We start from the raw sequence: 21,283 nt of genomic DNA, 5'->3' as shown, positions 1-21,283 counted from the left end.
CTTGTCACCAGGGCGGTCCCCAGATCCCCATCCCCTTGTTGCAGACACACATACATAAGGCTAAACACAGAGGCCTGCACATACATAGACCCACATATGTACTGAAGCATGTTGCAACAAGCTAAACACAGCAGGCATGCAGATGTGCACATTAGCCCTAATATGCTGCTCCTGCACATGCAAAAAAACAACATAAATAGACTCATGCATGCAATTAATAGCTTTTGGGCCTCTCCAAACAGAAGATGTGGCATCATGGATTCTTAATCTGCCCAGCAACTGAACATCCGGGTCACACGCGAGTTCATGATGGCGCACTTCCTGTTGCGCGCAAAAATCCGCTTATGGCGCGCATTTTTTTCACACGTATTTCATTGGGAAATGTTATGACCTTTGATTTGGATGATATTTTTGTGAGGGTGGATTTTGGATTAGAGGATGAGCTGTATGTTTATCATCTTAATTTTCCTTTGACTCCATAAAGATCACATTTGTTCTTGATTAACTGACAAAGACGCATACAAAACACACATGCCTTTATTTTATGACATATTGTCACGCCTGTATGGCCTGAAGTAGTGTGGATCGCAGCTGCGGAGGCTTCTCAGGTATGGAACCCAGGTTTCACTCTCTCAGTTTTAACAGAGAGTTAGGGTTCCTCGCATCACAGCCTCTGGTTAAATAATAAGGTAACGAAAAAGGTTCAACTACGCAAACTAGGGTTGAGGAGTCGTGGTGATATATGGCCAATGTGAATGCAGGAGTCCACAGATATGCACAACTGAAGCAAGTATAAACCCCCCCTAGCAGCTTAAGCCTATGCAGGCGATACTTTAACAGTCCAGATGACAAGAGGGTGCAACTGCACTCAGAGTACTTGCGGTTCGTGAACACTGGCTCAATGGGAGAAGCAGGGGTTCCCTTGGTGGTTTCCGGATCCGGTGACTGTTGGAGGGCACAATCTGGAGGCAAGTGGAGGGTCCCAGGAGACAGCAGGCGTTTCTGCTCAATTCAGGAACGCCATGCTGTCTCAACTGGCCGTTTAAATAGGCCTCCGTTTGATAGGAGGAGCCGAGCGACCTCTCGGCGCACTTCCGCGTTCCACGGTGGAACGCACGCTGTCCGAAACCCGGAAGTGAGGATCGTGCGCTCCACCCTGGAACGCAATCGGCCCAGCGAAGGAGCGGCTGCCTGCCGCTTCCTCCTCCCCTGCCCGCAGGTGACGGCGGCGGCCGTTACACATATCACCAACTCATTCATATGAACGGTCTACACATTTGACCATTATCTTTTTTCACAAAAGGGTATTGGCAATATCTATTTATGGAGGATTGTGCAATGCTTGACTTTTACATGTATTGTGTAGAGAATAACAGAATTTGATACCAGCCAGTTCATCCATCTGTCCCACAACATAAACATTTTGGATGTGGATGGAATGATTAGTAGACTTTACATTTTCCAACGGTTCATATAATTTGACAAAGAATAGCAGACCTAGAGCCATAGATCTGCTGGACGTGCAATAAACTTCTTGACCAGCAGCACAGCGTCCATATCCTTTTCTGTGTGTAAACAGACAACAGTGAAATAAATTATAAGAACTTAGTAATTTCAAGGTGAGGCAATTAGATGTTTTTTCCTATCAAGATTGGACTTTGTAACAATAAAAACAACATGTCCTGCAAAATAGGCGCTTTACACCTTGGTCAACTAAACATGATAGGAAAGGAATCACAAGTAAGGAACATGAAAGTCATGCAATGATAAAAATAAACATTGACACAAACTCAAAACATGCATACATGGCCAGAGTTTACCCACATCCCATTGCGGGTTGTTCTGAGTTATGCAAATTCACAGCAGATGAGGCAACATTTTGGGATGAGACAAACTCTACAAAATATCACTGACAACTTCTACACAAAGTATGGCAATACAAATATTATGTTGACCAAAACATATCTATGGAGAGAGACAGATGGACAGAGAACGTAATTATGCATGTTACACCTGTTGGGAAATAAGGGTGTTAAGGCTAAAACCTCCTTTTCATACAAAAGGAACAAAGACAAGGCAAGCAATGCTTTCATCATTATGATACGGTGAGGAGTGCACATAGAAAATATTAACCTGGTCATATCATGAAACCAACAAAACATTTTTGAACCCAAGTCACATCCGATTAAAACCAACATATGACAATAAATGACACACATTTCCTATATGAGAACTCAGTTTCTAGCAGAGTGTTTTTTTAATTCTTTTATTTAAAATTGCATAAAAATTATACATAATAACAATATATTCAAGGGAAAGGAAATCCCCATCTTCAACATACCAAGATCCATAACAATATACACCTCAATGCAATCCCTTTTATAGCCCTCACAATCCCCCACCCCCTCCCCACCCACATAATCACCTTTTATTACACAAAAACCAAACACCAATCACCCCACACATCCCACATGAAGCACAAACCTCTCAAAACAACCCCCTCCCATCTTACCCAAGCTTCCCCTAAAAGGAGAAGGAACCAGGGATCAAAAACCAACAAAGTCATACATTTTATATTTAAAAAAAAAAACAGTTCTATCACAACCTTAGACCCAATCTTTCCAGGATCTGAACCTCCAGATCTTCTCAGCATCCTCTTTGCCGAGCCTAAACGTATCGCAAAATCCATAGCTAAAAACTTTCCCACGGATCATGGCTACGCACTTTTTAACACTCAAACACTCCCTCCTAAAAATCAAAATATTCCTCACATCCCACAAACATTCTTTCACACAATTCATCAAAAACCATAATACTCTCTTTTCATTCTTACCCATCACACAAAATCCATATATCATCATATCAAACGACACACTATCCACCCCTGTCAAACCCTTTATAAACTTTCCCAAACTCCTCCATACTCGTTTTGCAAAATGACAATTCCCAAAAACATGCTCTACGTTCTCGATACCCCCACATCCTTCCCTAGGACACCTCTCACTTCTCCCCAACCCTCCTTGGAACTCCTTGGTCGGCAGGATCCGCCACACTGCCATCCAGGCTATATCCTTCTGCTTGTTTATTAAATCTTTCATACACACATTATTCCACATTAATTCACATTCTTTCTCTCGCAACCCTCTCACACTCTCCATCACTTCCTTTCCTCTCACTATATCCATCATATTTTTCCTTCCACACCACATCTCTCCTGTCACCCCATACAAATCAAACTTTTTCACACCCTTCTCAATCCTGACATAAATCCATGGAGCAATGAAACACATAGGTTTCCTCAAATCTACCTCTAACCAACCCAGTCTCCTCAACACACCTCCCCCCATATATCTCAGCATACACCCTGCCACACTCTCTTTCTTGCTCATCCTTACACATGCCCCAACATATTTCATTAACAAAAAACACTCAATGTTTACCATTCCCTTCCCCCCATTCCCTTTCTCCTTCATCACTCTTTCCCTTTTCAATCTCTCCATTCTGGACGACCATAAAAATTTAAAACATAACCTCACCACTCTCCTCATCACTCTCTCTTGCGCCGGAAACACATTATACAAATACAATAATATTGGCATTATAACCGATTTTATCACCAAAATCTTCCCTTCCAATGACAAAGTCCTTAGAGACCAAAAAGCAAAATTCTTTTGTACTTTGCCCACTACCTCTTCCCAACTGGCCCTTCCATACAATTCTCTATCAAACTTCACACCCAACACTTTAATACTTCCTACACACTCTGCCCAACCACATTGATCCTTCACTCTCCACTCACCAAAAAATTTACACTCACTCTTTTCCATATTCACTCTAAAACAGCTTGCCAAGCAAAAAATATTAATCAAAAGTCCCACCCTCCTCAAACTCGCCACATCTCTACACACTACAGTTACATCATCCATATAAGCTATCACTTTCAGACTTCTCCCACCACTCCCTGGCACACCCATACCCCTCACACATTTATCCTTCATCAACATTCTAATCAAAGGCTCAATAACGCATACAAATAAAATCGGGGATAGAGGGCATCCCTGCCTCACCCCCGCCTCCAAGCATACTTTCTCCGTCAACCTTCCATTCACCTGAACTCTACTCATACTCCTTCTATACATTCCTTTTATCCATCTAATCATCCTCTCAGGAACCCCCATTTTCATCAATACCTCAAACAAAAACTCATGCGATACTCGATCATAAGCTTTCTCAAAGTCTATCGCCAACACAGCTACATCTTGCTTTCTATCTTTCGCATCCCACAATACATCTCTCATACACACCAAACTCTCTGCTATCGCTCTCCCAGGCACAGCACACACTTGTTCCTCACCCACAACTTTCTCTATCACTCCTCTCAAACGATCCGCAATTACTTTTGCAAACAACTTATAATCAGTGTTCAGCGAAGAAATGGGCCTCCAATTCTTTAGGTCTTCCTTACACCCTTTCTTGTGCAATAAAACAATCACTCCTTCAGCCATTCCCTCCGGCATCTCCTCTTTCCTCAACACTTCCCAACATGCGGCGAGCACACCATCACCAATCACATCCCACATCGCTCTATAAAATTCCACAGGCAAACCATCGATTCCCGGGGTTTTCCCACTTTTCATACCCATCAAAGCCATTTCCACCTCACTTTTCTGAAAATCCATTCCCAACACCACCCCATCCTCCTCATCCAACACAGCTTCTATGTTTTCCAGCACATCTCTTCCTACTTCCACATCTCTTTCTTCTTGCGAATAAATTTGCATACAATTTGCATACCTCCTTCCTTACCCTTTCACCTCTAATCCACTTCACAACCATTTTCATCAAGCACTTTACTTAACACATTCTTACTCTCATATACCTTCTTAAAGAAAAAACTGGTACACCGTTCATCTTTTTCTCTCACTAGCCTCTTGGCTTGAGCCACAATCGCCTTTCCTTTTTCCACCAGAAACATTCTCACCTTCTCCATCGTTTCCATAATCTCATTATCCACACCATCATCCCACTCTCTCACACTCTCCAAGTACTCCCTTCTCCTCTGCCACGACTCATACTTTTCTCTCTCTCTTTTTACTTTATCACACCCTTTCTGAATAAAGAAAAATTTTATCCGATCTTGACCCACATCCACCACTCTATTACATTCTCAAAATCTTTAATTTTATATTTCCATTTCTGAAACATCCTTCCATACTCCTCACGAACCTGCACATCCTCTAACAAACACACATTCAGCTTCCACACTCCTCTCCCATATTCCTCCCCAGCCATACTCATAACACATTCAATCCGGCCATGATCCGTGAATGGTGCACGCTTCACAACACAAGACTCTGGGTTCAGTCCCCTGGAAACAAAACAAAAATCTATCCGGGATCTAACCACCCCACTCTCACCAAAATAAGTATGACCACCATCTCTCCCTACATCCACCATCCCAAAACCACTTAATATACTACCCAAAACCTTCCCCGACTTATCCACTTTACCACCACCAACTCCCACCCTATCACCATTCCTAATTATGCAATTGAAGTCACCCGTCACCACTATGGGCTCCCTCCCACCCAAAAACATTTTTAATTTCTCCCACAATTCCAAGCTCTCATGCGTATCTACCACAGCATACACATTAATGAGCTTAAAACACACCCCATTAACCTCCACCCGCACCAATAGACACCTCCCCTTATCTACATGAATACACTCCACCACCCTGAAGCCATTCCCCTTAAAAAGAATCCCAACCCCCTTACCCCTACCCTTCCCCACCGACCAAACAGAAGGGCCATGGGGCCACACGTCCTTCTGCGGCTCCTCCTCCAGATTGCATTCCTGCAAGCAGAAGATCTCGCTTGTACATAAAGCCAGATAATTAAAAATCATTGCTCTTCTGCTCGCACTACGGAGGCTCCTGACATTAATGGAGGACAAACGGAGCCACATGTCTCAAAAATGAAACAAAATCAACAGCATAGTGCTATCACATCAAGTCTTTAATGCTTTTCCTTTTGCTCTCGATCTGGTATTCCTCTCCACAACCGCCACACCTGCCATCTCACGAGCAGCCTCTTTCTTTGCAGCCTTCCCCTTCTTTTGCTGGTATCCCATTACTTCCTGGAGGTTCTCCACTTGTCCAGAGCTTGCAAACGCCTCTGTCGACCGGACTGACGAATCAGAATCAATTGCTACCTCCACACTCAGAGGGCTTGTATCACTGGAGTACTCAATGTTTTGTGAGGGAGCCGCCTCCTCTCCTCCACCTTCGAGTTTCCTCTTTAAGGAGGCAGGTGCCACCTCCATTCCAACTGCACGGCCCTCACCTTCAGCCAGTTCACATAGGGCAGCCTTACCATGCGTCACAGACTCAGTGCCCACAACCTCTTCAGGTATCAGACCTTTGGCAACGGCCACGGGACTCACATTATCCTCCCCCTGGGAGGTTCCCGGCACGGCCCCGCCTTCTGCGCCCTCTCCAGGATGGACCCCCTTTGTGACTTCCGCATAGGACAGCAATCTGTCCGTGCCCTTGTCTGTCGCCTCCTCAGGTTGGTCCACCCTTACGTGTTCTCTGGCAACCTTGGGACATTGGCGGACCAGGTGTGTCGCCTCTCCACATATATGGTATCGCCGGGGCTGCTGGCAGTCCGATGTCTTATGCCCTGACCTGAAGCAGTTTCGACATGTCGCACCTCGCTCACATTCCTCCTTTGTGTGACCAAAGGCGAAAAACACTGACAGCAAAACATCGGCTGCCCTGGGTAGTACAAGTACCCCCTATTGCTGCCAATGGAGAAAGCTTGCGGGGTGTGCAGCACTCCTCCTTACACTTCCCTGGTCCGCTTTCAGGGTCACCCAAAACCTACGGTGACCATTGAAAGTGCCAAACACGTTTGTAAGTTTCGTACCAGCGGATACCACTTCGCAATACCTAAATAGAAAGGCACGCACCTCCTCATCTCTCACAAATGGGTTGAACATATGCACCGTCACTGGGAGACGAACTTTGCTTTCGCTACTCAGGAATTGAATTCCCCTCAAGCGTTCGTCTCCCAGTTTCTCATTTTTGCGCAACAACATCGTCTGTAAGTCCTCCCTTTTCCAGAACGTAACATCATACGTTCCAGCATTCGGGAAGGACTGTACACAAAATATGCTTTCTCGCTGCATTCCAAACAGGTCCTCTATCACAGTTTTCTGTATGAAAAAGAGGCCAATTTCAATCGCCTTCCCTCAGGAATTAACAGCTGAACTGTGTTTGGGGCTTCAGGTGCAGACGCTGCCATCCTGTCGCCTAAGTAGTATCACCAAACCACAACCATAAGGTAGGGCTGGTGAAAGGGGCTCGCCTCCTGTTGGCTGGGTACTAAGCCAAGGGCCAATAACAGCAAGGGGGGCCCTCCGAAGAGAGCACACCCCCCAAGGCCAACCCTGGGGTACCCCAGGCAAAATACTCCTTCCAAAAGGCCGAGCAGTGTCCTGCACACATACAAGGCAGTATGCATGAGAAGAAACCAGTAATGAACCAGTGTGAGCCTTATGTAATGTCTGTTGGAGGCATGTTCATCCATTTGGTGGTAATCGGCCTAATCAGCATGTAAGAAACAGGTGCACATTAACCCATCACATGCACTCGAGTCAGGGAGGAGGTGTTTGATGTGACTGTGGCTTTCTGCTTGGAGTAACATTGGAGCCTCTTGACAATGCATTGGTTATGGGGGTGAGCCTGAGCCCGGCTTGACACAGCCATAGTCCTGCCATCATGCATTCTGGTCCAATCATGCCCCTCCCCCCAAACACATGGTTACACTAAGAAGGCATGTATCATCCGAGTGCATGCGATGTCATGCGTTTTGGCAGGACATTGCATTCCTGTGATGCCAGTGTATTCCTGTGATGCCAGTGTAAGTGGTGGCTTGCATTGCTATTCCTTGGAATGTGCCACCCAAATGCCACTCTCACTCCCAATGCAAGTGACCACAGGGCCATGCATTCTATGACATCTACAAGTGTAGTGCATGCACGACATTGTTGACATTCTAAAGTACGCATTTTGAGGGTGGAAATTGGAGTGTTGCCAAGGAGTGCATCCAGGGTGGCATTGACATAAATGCCACCACATTGCACTTCTTGCACTATAAAACACTCCTGGTAATTCCCCTGATCCCTCAGGGACTGGGAGTGAACGCATATTGGCCAGAGTCACTACAGCAATTGGCCCTGAACGCACAACACACTACATGCACAGTCCTGCAAATTCACCTTAGCTGGGTGATCTTCAAGCTTATGTTTCTCATTTGAACAGAAATGCATGGTATTTGCAGGAGTACATGTTGCAGTGTGGCCAAGAGCACTGCGAGTGAGAGGTGCTTTTGGTTTGCCAGGCAAGTGTATGACATGCTCCAAACATCCTGCAGTGTCCTCACATAGCTAGCCTAAGTACACCCCTGCAGTGTATTCAAATACACCCCAGCATGACACTGCAGGAGTGTGCTTATGCTAGCAAGCACTAAATCAGGCAGAGGTTGAGGACACTACAGAGGTGTATAGATTCCAGTGTGTTCCTCCCAGCATGATCTATTGATGAAACAATGTAAAATCTGCGCTTCTGGACTGGGTGCGATGTGAGCTGCTGCGCTATGTTTTGTGAAGATGAAAAGTTATATCAAATCTGCATATTCACTCTACGGAATTCCCTACCCTTTAGGATCGATTAATTTTGTTCATAACTTATTGATATAAATTTTTGATATACCCGAAGAGGGGATTACACTCATGATCTATTGATGGAATGTATACACCTCTGCAGTGTGTACCCACCCAGCATGATCCATTGGTGGAATGTCTACACTTCTGCAGTGTGTACCCACCCAGCATGATTCATTGGCGGAATGTGTAGACTTCTACAGTGTGTACCCACCCAGCATGATCTATTGGTGGAATGTATACACCTCTGCAGTGTGTACCCTCCCAGCATGATCCATTGGTAGAATGTGTACACTTCTGCAGTATGAACCCACCCAAAACTGCCATGAGAAAAAAAAAGCTAGCAAAAACAAACACCTCTGGACAATACAGAATGGTAGGAACAGCAGTCGTGCGCAAACACGCTGCTTAAACATATGCGCCAGTCGTGCGTGTTTACGATATTTACGAAGAAATAGTGAAGAATCGGCGTGCTCGTGTTTCTAGGCTTAAGAAGCGTGTGAATTTGCCTATGCACATGCGCAGTTGGCTTATGCAGAGCTGAAAACGCCAGCAGTGTGTAAGTACCATATTTTTTAATACTGTTTTTTGCAATCTGAAAGTGTTTTTTGGAATGTTTGTAGGCATAGATGTGCAGCACTATGACATATGCATCATGTGCATGATTTTTACATATATGGCACTGAGAGGAAATATGATTCTAGAGACTTGCATGCTGCTATTGGACTGGTGTGTAGCCTATGTCGGGTATTACACGCCACGGGCGTACGTAAATACATAAAAATGCGCCATAGTGGCGTGAAAACGCGCCATAGTGGCGTGTTTGCTTGATAAATATGTTTTGCCGTGTTCAAACGCGTGCGCAACCCGTGCGTGCCCGTGTTGGGCTTAGTAAATCACCCCCATAGTTTCACTGATAAAAGCTCTGTATATCCAACCTCATTATAGTACTTAAAACAAAAGTCCACCAATAATACATACTAATATGTTTCAATTAGTAAAACCAAACAATATATCATGAATTTAGGTTGAATATTGTACATTATATATATATATACTTGAAATTATTTAAGTAGGCATATAGATGCTTCATATAATATAATAATACAACAGAAATTATTGCTAATATAATTTCTTGCAATTAATAGTAATGTTTCATAAGCAACTTTTAAATGAGTTATTTTTCCCAGTAAAAAAAAAAAATCCAAAGTCTTTGGTTCCTTGTTTTAAGTTAAGACATGACGGTCATCAATCTTATTATAACACAGTCTGGCACCATGGCCAGTCCTTATCTTGTGTTGGTTGTCTGGGCCCCACAATTTACTACCTGGGAATGTACTGTATATGGTAAGGCTCTTAAAATGTTGCTGTTAGAGTCTTTGTCCAGGAATAATGAACTTGCATTCAACTCATAACAGACAGACAAATATGGCTTCCAGGATGCCCATGTAACAATATGTATAGGCCTTATAATTTAATTCCTTTTAGCCCCAATAGTTCTGACAGGGCCGAACAGCAGATAATGAATTGCCGAATGTTCACCTCAGGATTCGGTTCAATCATTCTGCTTCGCTATCTCAGAGGTCCAAAAAAAAAAGCGTGGGGTTCCCCTGCAAAGTCATACCAGACCCTTTAGGTCTGTTAGGAATTTTAAGGGGGACCCCAACGCACAAAACCCTAAAAAAGTGGGGTTCCCCCTAAATTCCACACCAGACCCAAATTCGAGTAGTGGCCTGGCAGAGCAGGGAAAGGGGGCGAGACGAGCATGCGCCCGCCCCCCCCCTCCTGCACCAAACCAGGCTACATGCCCTCAACATGGGGAGGGTGCTGAAAAGTGGAGGGAGTTCTATGATGTCACGGGACTCACTCGGCCCATTGTAAGCCCCCCTATGTGATAGCAAGTAAAGAAAAAAACTGTTTTAAAATCAATATAAAATAAATGTGAAAATAATGTAAAAAATGTTTTTAAAGTGCCCGCCCCCGCGAGCATTCGCGTCTCCACGTAAACATGCGTCTGGTGCGCCTACGTAAGAAAACGACAATCGCGCTACACATATTGGGTATTGCCGCGCATGCCAAAGTGAGAGAAATCATTCTCAGGCCAATATTTACATGTATCTGTAAACTGATGATCTGTGGGGGCTTTTTAAATATGTATTTTGTAAGCTTACGTCTGTACCCCGACGGGGACAGGCTGATTTACCTTCTTGTCATGTATTGTTAAAACTTTAATAAAGACTATCTGCTAAAAAAAAAAAAAGCGTTGTCTATGGACTTTTTGGGGTATTGAATTTTGTTGCAGTTTCACAGACGCACACAATTTTTAACCTGGGCATGTTGGGTATCTACTCATTGTAACCTCATATTTTATTTTAAAAAATGGGTATTGTGTTTTGGGGCATTTAAGTGCATTTTTTCACTAAAGTGTGGGGTTTGATAAGGAGCTGCGCTAATATCGTGCAACATAAAAATTTGCAACTGCCACCATTTTATTGTATAGGGTCTTGACTTTCAGAAAATATATACTGTTTGGGGGTTTTAAGTAATTTTCAGGCCTAAAATGTGGATTATAACATGTAAACGAAAAAAGGCCTCAGTCATGAAGGAGATAATAATAAAGGACTTGTCAAAAACTGGCTTTTGTTTTTTTGTTTAACCTCTTCATGACTGAGCTTGTTTTTAGTTTCTGTACGTAAATGACTGACACACTTTTGACATTTTTGCTGTGTGATTCTTTCACGTCAGTAATACTTTCTTATAAAGTGCACCCACACATATTATATATTGGTTTTAGAGGACAAATACAATATAAAAAAACAGGAAAAAAACGTAAAGAAAGCACTTTTCCCCCAGTTTTGATTTGTAGTATTTTTTAGAAAATAGCACAGCTAAAAAATATGCATTAAATACATTCATTTATTTGGAAAAACCTCACTTCCCTAGGATTTTAGAAAATTTTCTGTACTTCTCAGCATAAAACTAAAACGTTTTATTTTAACCTATTTTCTCTAAAAGCTAAAGCTAAAAGTGCTCACCTGGCATACAATGTCACTGTCACTAAGTGTCACACTTAGTGACTGCGACATACTTGAAACATCACTGACATGAGGGGGTTAAATTAAAAAAACATGAACCCCGTAGGGTGAAAATCTCAGCTGCAGATCTTCATCGTCATGGGTTAATTTTTATATTACTGATAGTATAAAAATATATTTAAATATGTAATTTTTATTTGATACATTTATTTTCATTTTTTACACTTTATAAAAAATTTTAGTTTTTACACTTTATATTTTTTTACACTTTTCACTTTAAAAAAAAAAAAAATATTTTATGTATTATATCAAACAGTCATTGTGAATTAATCTCACTATTTACTGCTTGGTATTTTAATTAATTTTTGATTTATTATTAGGCTGCTTCAAACTGAAGAACAGCCAATAATTACCTTAGTGACACTGATCCTGCCACATTTCAGGATCAGATGTCACTAAAGGTTTTCTGATCGTTCCAACAATGATCAGAAACCTAAAACATTCTTTCAGCAATAAAAACATCTATACCAGCTGTCAGTGATGGCTAGAGCTGCTCTCACTGTCAGACACCCGATTCCTGAAAGAGATTGGGTGTCTGAAAAAGCTTAACTCTTTCATTAATGGATACCTCAATACTGAGGCATACATTAATGAACGGTAACCGCTGATTCTCATCAATTACCAGCCTTACAGAGCCCCAAATAGCTGATCACATACAGTGTATGTGAGCAGTCATTTGGGCACTTTGTGGCGGGAAGTACAGTGTCTCCCGTCGCAAAGGGGTTAAATAAAGGAGTTTTTCAAGGTGTGGTGTGTTTTTTTATTTTTGATGTACTATTTGGTGAATGAATAGGGGTAATAATACCCCTTACTCATTCACGGGTGTGGGGGGAGCACCCGGATGCAGATGAGCCCTCGCAGGCCTTTATGTCCTCCTTGGTAATGTGCTTCTTCACTGTGCGACTAGTAATCTCATACTTTGGTTTGAAAATATTAAGATATAGGGATGCAGATACTTTTCGAGTACCAGTGCAGAGAACTACCAGGGTTGCAGTTAAGAATCTCCACATGGATGGGAAAAAATAGCCCATGTTTTTAGGGAGGGGAGAAAAAACAACAGAGCTCTGTGAAAAATAACGTACATATGTATGAAAAAAGAAACAAAATAAGTCAATTTGGATTAAAGAATTGAATTCAACTCACAATGGAGTATGTCCTCATTTGGGAAACCGACTTTGGAGATGAAAGGTTATTTTCCCACTATTGTGATTACATCCGGTCAATGAAAAACAGGAGACTCAGGAGATACAGCTGTATCTCGGCTTTGTAGGTTAGTTTAGTAGATTATTGCCTTAACTGAATACCCGTATTCGTTCCATGGGGTTTATTTTTTTTCTCCAAAGTTGTTGAAGGAGAAGAGATCCTTGATGGAGCAAAAAGCCAGACGACGTTTTCCTAAAAAGGTGCGGAGTAACTTGGTATCTTTAATCCTTTGGTTGAAAGTCCAAAAGGCTCGAAGAAAAGTTGCAGTCAAATGTATAACGAAAGCTTGGTGATAGCTATGCAGGTTTCAGGAGATAGCACTATCTCGGCTTTTCTGTTCGTATTGAATGGAAGCCTTCACTGAGATATAAGGTCTCCTTTTTCTCTTCCTTTCTCCACAGGAGACTCTAAACAAGCAGGTTCTTGCTAGTATGCCAGATTCCAAAAGCTCTTAAATAAATATTTTTAGGCAAAAAACAAAGGGGCCTCAGCAGGAGCAGCCACATGCAGAGAACCTTCACTGAACGTCTATGACGCTTTTCACCCCTTCCCACACCGGGGCTTCATCAGAAGGGCGTTGTTCAGTAAGGGTTCTTTAGTTCTCTCTTCTAGATATATGAATTCGTAATTGGTTTAATTAGTAACACATGAAGCACATTTAAAGCACATCATGTTTCTGTTTGTGTCCCCAGTGGGCACATTTCTTTCAACCGGAAAGATATTCAGTGTTACAACTTGTACTGAAAAGTTATTTATGTGTAAAAATAAAATACATTTTTGATAAACGTTTTCAGACCATTAATTTCTAACGAGACAAATTATATTTAAACGTATAAATGTTGTCAAACGATACATATAAAGTCCATGTATAAAGAAGCATACATATTTGTTACATGTTTTTTTCTCTCTGTGTATTTTTTCCAGAATTGCATAGAGGACATTCAGATGGGATGGCAGGAGATACATATAAGTTACATATAGATTTCATTATTTAGTATTATTTATACCTTAATTCTTTGCCTAGCAAAGTAAAAAAATAAATAAATGGATAAACGGATAGGAAATCTCCAAGCAAAAACAGATTTAGTTAATTATATATAGTTGATTCTTTAGGGAATTTCCCTTACTATTATTTTAAATTTTCAGGATCCTCCATGACATTCCGATCAACACAAGAAAAACATAAACAACAATCAATGACTTTTAGATTTAAAATAAAAGACAAATGTTTCTCTGATTGTAGGTATGTGTCTGATACAAATCCTAACTCTTATATAAGGAAAAGAAACAATTTCAGTTTGGAAGGGGACTCCAATTATGAAGGTTAGAGAGGGGGGAGGTACATGTGACATGTTTTACATAGGGAAAACAAAAAGAATGCTAAAAAACAGAATTTCTGACCATATGTCTGATATTGGGGCACATGATCTTAGATCCCCCATTACCAGACATATGGTACATGTACATGGGGGAAAAACCCAGGGACTTAATTTATTTGTCGTGGATAGAGTCCACATGTCGAGTGGGGGGGTGACTGGGATAAACTCCTACTCCAAAGAGAATGCAAATGGATCCACTCCACCAGATCCTATGAAAAACCAGGAATTAATGAAGCCATCAACTTCAGTTGTTTTTTGTGATTAAACCCGCCCCCCTCTCTCTAACCTTCATAATTGGAGTCCCCTTCCAAAATTTCCTAAATGAGGACATACTCCATCGTGAGTTGAATTCAATTCTTTAATCCTATTGACTTATTATGTTTCTTTTTTCATACATATGTATGTTATTTTTCACAGAGCTCTGTTGTTGTTTTTTCTCCCCTCCCTAAAAATCACGAGATAACTCCACGAGATGACTTCGTTGGGCCGCCTTGTGACTCCATGAGATGTTGAAAGGTGATGCAAGGAATCTGACACTGCACTGTTGCCCTTCTGTTGTCTTGTACCAGTCTTGCCACTCTCCGTTCTGCCCTAACATTGACTAGTCACTGACTGCCACAATTCGCACGTTCAGACCCAGATTTTCGGCTGACAGTCCAGTCTTTAAACACTTTAACAATGAGCCTTTCTTGAACATTTAACGAATTCTGCTGTTCCTGTGTGGGTACCTGCACATGGTGTGGGGACACCTGTGCCGGCATCCGTGAAACCCCAGGTGTATTTCAGAAAAAACAGAACTCATTTCTCTTAAAAAGAAAAACGTTTATTGATTATTACAAGAATGAGTATTAGTATCGTTATGTATTTTTCCCAGCATGTTACAGCTGAACCAGAAAAAAAATGCTGTGCTCCTGTGATTCAACTGAAGTTTCCCCAACTCTAATTTGTGTAAGATGTTCTGCCAGTTAGCATTATGACACAGAGGAGATGGGCAACATTTTTCATTGCAGGGTCAATATTTAGGCAATTTCAGAAATGTTTGAAAACTATACAGCTAACATTTGTTCATCAAGATAAGCATAATTTTATGATACAATTAATTTCAGATTTAGGTTTATTCAGCTGTTGATTAAGCCGGTTAATGAAACATGTTTTTAAACAACAATAAATAACTGTAAATTGTCATGGAGTCATCCTGTTCTTCAACATATTGTGGTTACAAAAGCAAGCTTTAGTATAGTGAAATTATTTTAATTAATGAATATTAATCCCATCTTACCTTGCTCTAGCCACCCCTAAATGGCAGAAAGAAAACATAGAACCTGTTGAGACTGAAGAAGGAGATGCTGTGGAATTGCCTTGCAACCCTCCGAAAAGTGCTGTGCCCCCACGGATCTTCTGGATGAACAGCAGTGAGTGCCAAGTAGTTCCAGTCTAACTTTAAAGCTTTATATATTTTTTAAAGTGTGTGGACTTTTCTTATTTGCTCCCTTTGATCTATTAAAGCTGAATGCCATTAAACATTTTTGGGAGGATACAGTACAAGTCACATAATTTACCTCTAATGACTATGGGTTACTTTATGGGTTCTTGTCTTCTGGTGCTTCTGTGAATGGATGAGGGGAGACCTCATTGTTTATCCACCCCTCCTCTTCTCCATTCATAGAAGGCTTTGAATTCTGTAAACATAATTCAAGGAGTTTTGTGAATGGAGCTGATTGGTTAATTTTAATGTGCATAATCTGGGCACAAGTCCACTTCAGTTTCAGACTGCTTTGTGAACATTTTGCCAAATTAATTTTTTTTTGGTAATAAAGGCTTAATAAAGTTTTTGTAAATTGTTACATAAAGATGAAAAGAAAGACAACCAGATGTAAAATAAATAATCTCATACATCACATAATGTTACAAATAATAGGCATTTCAGTTATAATTCAGCAGATATGTGGTGGTTATAGCGAATACAAATTTGTAATTAGGTAAAAGGTTACAAAACATAAGTGTGCAGTAACAGACGAAACTGGGGGGACACAGAGGCCAGACTGAGAGGACACATGTACCAGAGTGAGGGGAGACACAGGGGCCAGACCGAGAGGACACAGGGGCCAGACCGAGAGGACACAGGGGCCAGACCGAGAGGACACAGGGGCCAGACTGAGGAGAGACACGGGCCAGACTGAGGGGAGACAAGGGGGCCAGACTGAGGAGAGACATGGGCCAGACTGAGGGGAGACAAGGGGGCCAGACTGAGGGGACACAGGGGCGAGACTGGGGACACGCAGAGGCCAGACTGAGAGAATGCAGGGGCCAGTATGAGGGGGTACACAGGGCAGGACTGAGAGGACACATCTACCAGACTGAAGGGGGACACAGGCCAGACTGAGATGACACATGTACCAGACTGAAGGGAGTCAGAGGGGAGAGGTGGGGAGGTGGGGGGTGCCGGTCCCCAGCAGCACCGGTCTGGTGGCGGACTGTGGCGACGGATGTGGCCAGGCCCCAACAGCACCGGTCCGGCGATAGGGGAGGCCGGGCCCCGGCAGTGCCTGTTCGGGGATGAGAGAGTCCAGGCCCATCCAGTGACAGTCTGGCGGTGTGAGAGGCCGGGGCCCAGAAACGGAATGTAAAGAACATGTGTAGGGAAAGGGACCCTGACAACCAGCCCAACTGAGACCCTGCAGAGCCCACCATAGAGAGTCTCAGATGGGCTGTGCATAGAGCTGCAACAGTTAATCGATTTAGTCGATTAAAATCTGCGCCGCTGTATAATGTACTATATTGCACACCACACTTTTTTTTTACTTCCACCGCGCCAAGCTTGCTCCCGTGATGAACTACAATCTTAACACAAACTAGTCGTCAATCACTGGAGCCTTTTTTAAAATCCGATTAACCAATTAATCGAACTTAATAATCGGCCAACTAATCGATTATGAAAATAATCGTTAGCTGCAGCCCTAGCTGTGCAGGATCTATGGTGTGCTCTGCCGGGCCTCAGGTGGGTCCTGAGTCCAGTGCGTTACGGAGTCCAGTGCGTTACGGAGTCCAGTGCGTTACAGAGTCCAGTGCGTTACTGAGTCCAGTGCATTTACAAAGTCCAGAGTCCAGTGCAGTGGTCCCCGGGCCGCGGCCCGGTACCGGTCCGTAGATCAAATGGTACCGGGCCGCAGGCGAAGCAGCGCTCCCGACTCTGCTCTGCCCAGCTCCGTGTCACAGACTTTACTGCGTCTGAGTGGACACAGGGGCCAGACTGAGTGGACACAGGGGCCAAACTGAGGGGAGACACAGGGACCAGTCTCAGAGGACACAGGGGCCAGACTGAGGGGACACTGAGGCCAGACTGAGGGGACACTGAGGCCAGACTGAGGGGACACTGAGGCCAGACTGAGGGGACACAGGGGCCAGACTGAGGGGACACAGGTGCTAGAATGAGGGGAGACACAGGGGCTAGACCGAGGACACAGGGGCCAGACCGAGGGGAGACACAGGGGCCAGACCGAGGGGACACAGAGGCCAGACCAAGAGTAGCACCATTGGAGAAATGGGTAATATTAATATATATTTGAGTGATAATATTATTATAATATTTTTTGTCAGGGTTATGTGATTGGGCTGCTTAGTCTAAAAGGCCTTGGCCTATTTTTTGTCCCAGTCTGGCCCTGCCTCTGGATATATATACACACGGCCACTGATCAATTTATAAATTTATCAAATTATGACCACCTGTCTAATATTGAGTCGGTCCCCCTTTTGCTACCAAAGCAGTCCTAACCCGTCGAGGCATGGATTCCACTAGACCTCTGAAGGTATGCTGTGGTATCTGTCACCAAGCTGTCAGCAACATATCCTTTAAGTCCTGTAAGTTGCAAGGTGGGGCCTCCATGGATCTGATTGTTTTTCCAGCACATCCCGCAGATGCTTTTTCTGATTGAGATCTGAATTTGGAGGCCAAATCAACACCTTGAACTCGTTGTTGTGTTCCTCAAACCATTCTTGAACTATTTTTTCAGTGTTTTAGGGCACGTTATTCTGCTAAAAGAGTACACTGCCATCAGGGAATACCCTTTCCATGAAAGGGAGTTCCTGGTAAGCAACAATGTTTAGGTAGGTGGCACGTGTCAAAGTACAATCCACAGGAATGGCAGGACCCAGTGTTTACCACAGAACATTGGCCAAAGCACACTGTGTCCGTTGGCTTGCCTTCCTCCCTTAGTTCCTCCTGGTGCCATCTCTTCCCCAGTGTGACAACCACGTTCCCAGCCATCCACATGATGTAAAAGAAAACTTGATTCATCAGACCAGCCCTCCTTCCATCGGTCTGTGGTCAAGTTCTGATGCGCAGTGCCCATTGTAGGGACTTTTGGCAGTGTACACGAGTCAGTATGGGCACCCTGACAAGTCTGTGACTATGCAACTTCATATGCAACAAACTGTGCTGCACTGTTATCAAACACCTTTCTGTCTGAACTAGCATTATTTTTTTCTACAGTTTGAGCTACAGTAGCTCTTCTATTGGATTGGACTACATGGGCCAGCTTTCGCTCTCCACGTGCATCATTGAGCATTGGCCGCCCATGACCCTGTCACTGGTTCACCGGTTTTCCGTCCTTGGACCACTTTTGGTAGGTCCTGACCACTGCTGACTGGGAACATCCCAGAAGAGCTGCAGTTTTTTGACCCAGTCATCTAGCCATCACAATTTGGCCATTTTCAAAGTAGCTCAAAATCGTACGCTTTTCCATTTTTCTGCTTCCAACACATCAACTTCATGGACAAAATGTTCACTTGCTGCCTAAAATATCCCGCCTACTTCCAAATGGTATTGTAACAAGATAATCAATGTTATTCCTTTTACCTGTCATAATGTTATGACTGATATGTGTGTGTGTGTGTGTATATGTATATATAATATATATATATATATATATATTACCATATATATTATTGTATGTATATATATTGGTATTGTGTGGCAATCCCACTGTAGAATTGGGTGTTTTATGATCACCCAGGACTCTCAGCCAGAAGGGCTGAGAGGTGTCAGGATGCACCTGTCTAGATTCTGCTTGGGATCCTGGAACTCGGAGGTTTCAAAGTGATTAAGGAGGGAAGAAACAACACCCAGGTGTTGTGCTTGCTGGAAGCACATGACGAACAGCCAGGGAGGCTGGGAGCATTGGTGAGGCTCAGAATTATTACTATTGAGAGTGGAATCCAGGAGGTTAAACTTGTGTTTTGTTGCAAGCAGTGCATGGATGCTGTATTATACAACCCCTGCAAGGGTATCCAAGGTGGATGTGTGAACTTTTGTTTCGCTAAAAGTGGGCTACCTGGTTGTTATACAGAAGATATTGGGAGTGGACTGCATCCTTAAGCGCTCACCATATGTGCTTATGTCCCCAAACATCAGAATATATAAACTGTATATATAATATTTATTATCTGCAGTAATCCAGTAGCATATGGGTAGGAGGATCTGAAGCAGAAATCCAATATTTAGAAATTTCATTACGAACAGCATATAGTATACTAATAGTTTTTATTTCTAAATATTCCATTTGAGCAGTAATGTTCAGAATAAGTTATAGAATTATGTTATGCTCATATTAAAAATTACATTTACAGTTAGGTGTTATTATTTATTGATAATTCTTTCTGCTTTATATTACATGATTGTCCCTCACAGCACACTGGGAAGAGTATAAATACTTTTAGACTGATATTTATGTATTCTCTTTATAGATCTAATGTGTAGTTCTTTTATCCTCTCTTTAGCCCTACTTCACATTATTCAGGATAATCGTGTCTCAATGGGGATGAATGGAAACCTTTATTTCTCCAATGTGAAAGTGACAGATCACCATCCTGATTACATCTGCCATGCCCAGTTTGTTGGAGCCAGAACTATTGTGCAGAAGGAGCCCATTGAACTTAAAGTCAAGCCAAGTAAATATTTGTTTCTTTTGTGATTCCACTGTGTTTGGAAGAATGTATGTGTTAAGCACTATTTGGAATAAATATATATTATATTTTAGAGAGTAAAAGTCTGTACAATAATTATTAAGTGACTTTTACTTTCTGTGGAATACAGCGCTGCACAACGCATGATGTATGTTGTTATGCACTGCTGTGTTTTTGAAGTGACCACTACTGTCTAGTTTGTTGGGGTGCAATAGACAAAACAAAAAATAAAACACAGTACTGTGCGGGACATCCTAAAACATTTAATGTGAAAATGGCTTAATGTAGCTTAATGTACCATAATGTGCCTAAACCTCAATCGATTGCCTTGAAACTTTGCACAACCCAAGTGCTCAGCTTCCCAAACCTATCCTGAAGGTTTCATGGATTTTGGTTACCCACAAGGCAAATAAGCTTGTTTTTTTGGGAGCTTAATGTGGCTTAACGTACAAAATACAACTTACATGTTAACCAATTTCCCCCAAACTTACCATACTACAAGACTCTATCTATGCCAGCATATTCTGAAGATTTGGGGTAATTTGATAAAACATACCAAAAGTTATTCACATTAAATGTTTTAGGATTGTAATAAAATAGTTTAATGTGAACAGCTTAATGTAAAAAGAGCTTAATGTGTAAAAAAGTATCTAAACCGCAATCAATTGCCTTGAAACTTTGCACAACCCAAGTGCTCAGCTTCCCAAACCTATCCTGAAGGTTTCATGGATTTTGGTTACCCACAAGGCAAATAAGCTTGTTTTTTTGGGAGCTTAATGTGGCTTAACGTACAAAATACAACTTACATGTTAACCAATTTCCCCCAAACTTACCATACTACAAGACTCTATCTATGCCAGCATATTCTGAAGATTTGGGGTAATTTGATAAAACATACCAAAAGTTATTCACATTAAA

The 21,283-nt window shown here is 42.4% G+C and overlaps 1 protein-coding gene across 1 annotated transcript in view; it reads left to right on the top strand.

Annotated features, from left to right (window-relative positions):
• Nucleotides 1-21,283, top strand: part of LOC108799989 (neural cell adhesion molecule L1-like) — a 226,244-nt gene that overhangs the window by 65,874 nt on the left and 139,087 nt on the right. Inside the window, exons 4-5 of the mRNA XM_018571941.1 lie at nucleotides 15,694-15,816; nucleotides 20,180-20,350. Coding sequence (XP_018427443.1) covers nucleotides 15,694-15,816; nucleotides 20,180-20,350 — 294 coding nt within the window. The remainder of the gene's footprint in view (nucleotides 1-15,693; nucleotides 15,817-20,179; nucleotides 20,351-21,283) is intronic.

The sequence above is a fragment of the Nanorana parkeri genome, unplaced genomic scaffold (genome assembly GCF_000935625.1).
Source record: "Nanorana parkeri isolate BGI_ZX_2015 unplaced genomic scaffold, ASM93562v1 scaffold1874, whole genome shotgun sequence".
NCBI classification, from domain to species: Eukaryota; Metazoa; Chordata; class Amphibia; order Anura; family Dicroglossidae; genus Nanorana; species Nanorana parkeri.
This window is presented reverse-complemented; position numbering and strand designations above follow the sequence as displayed.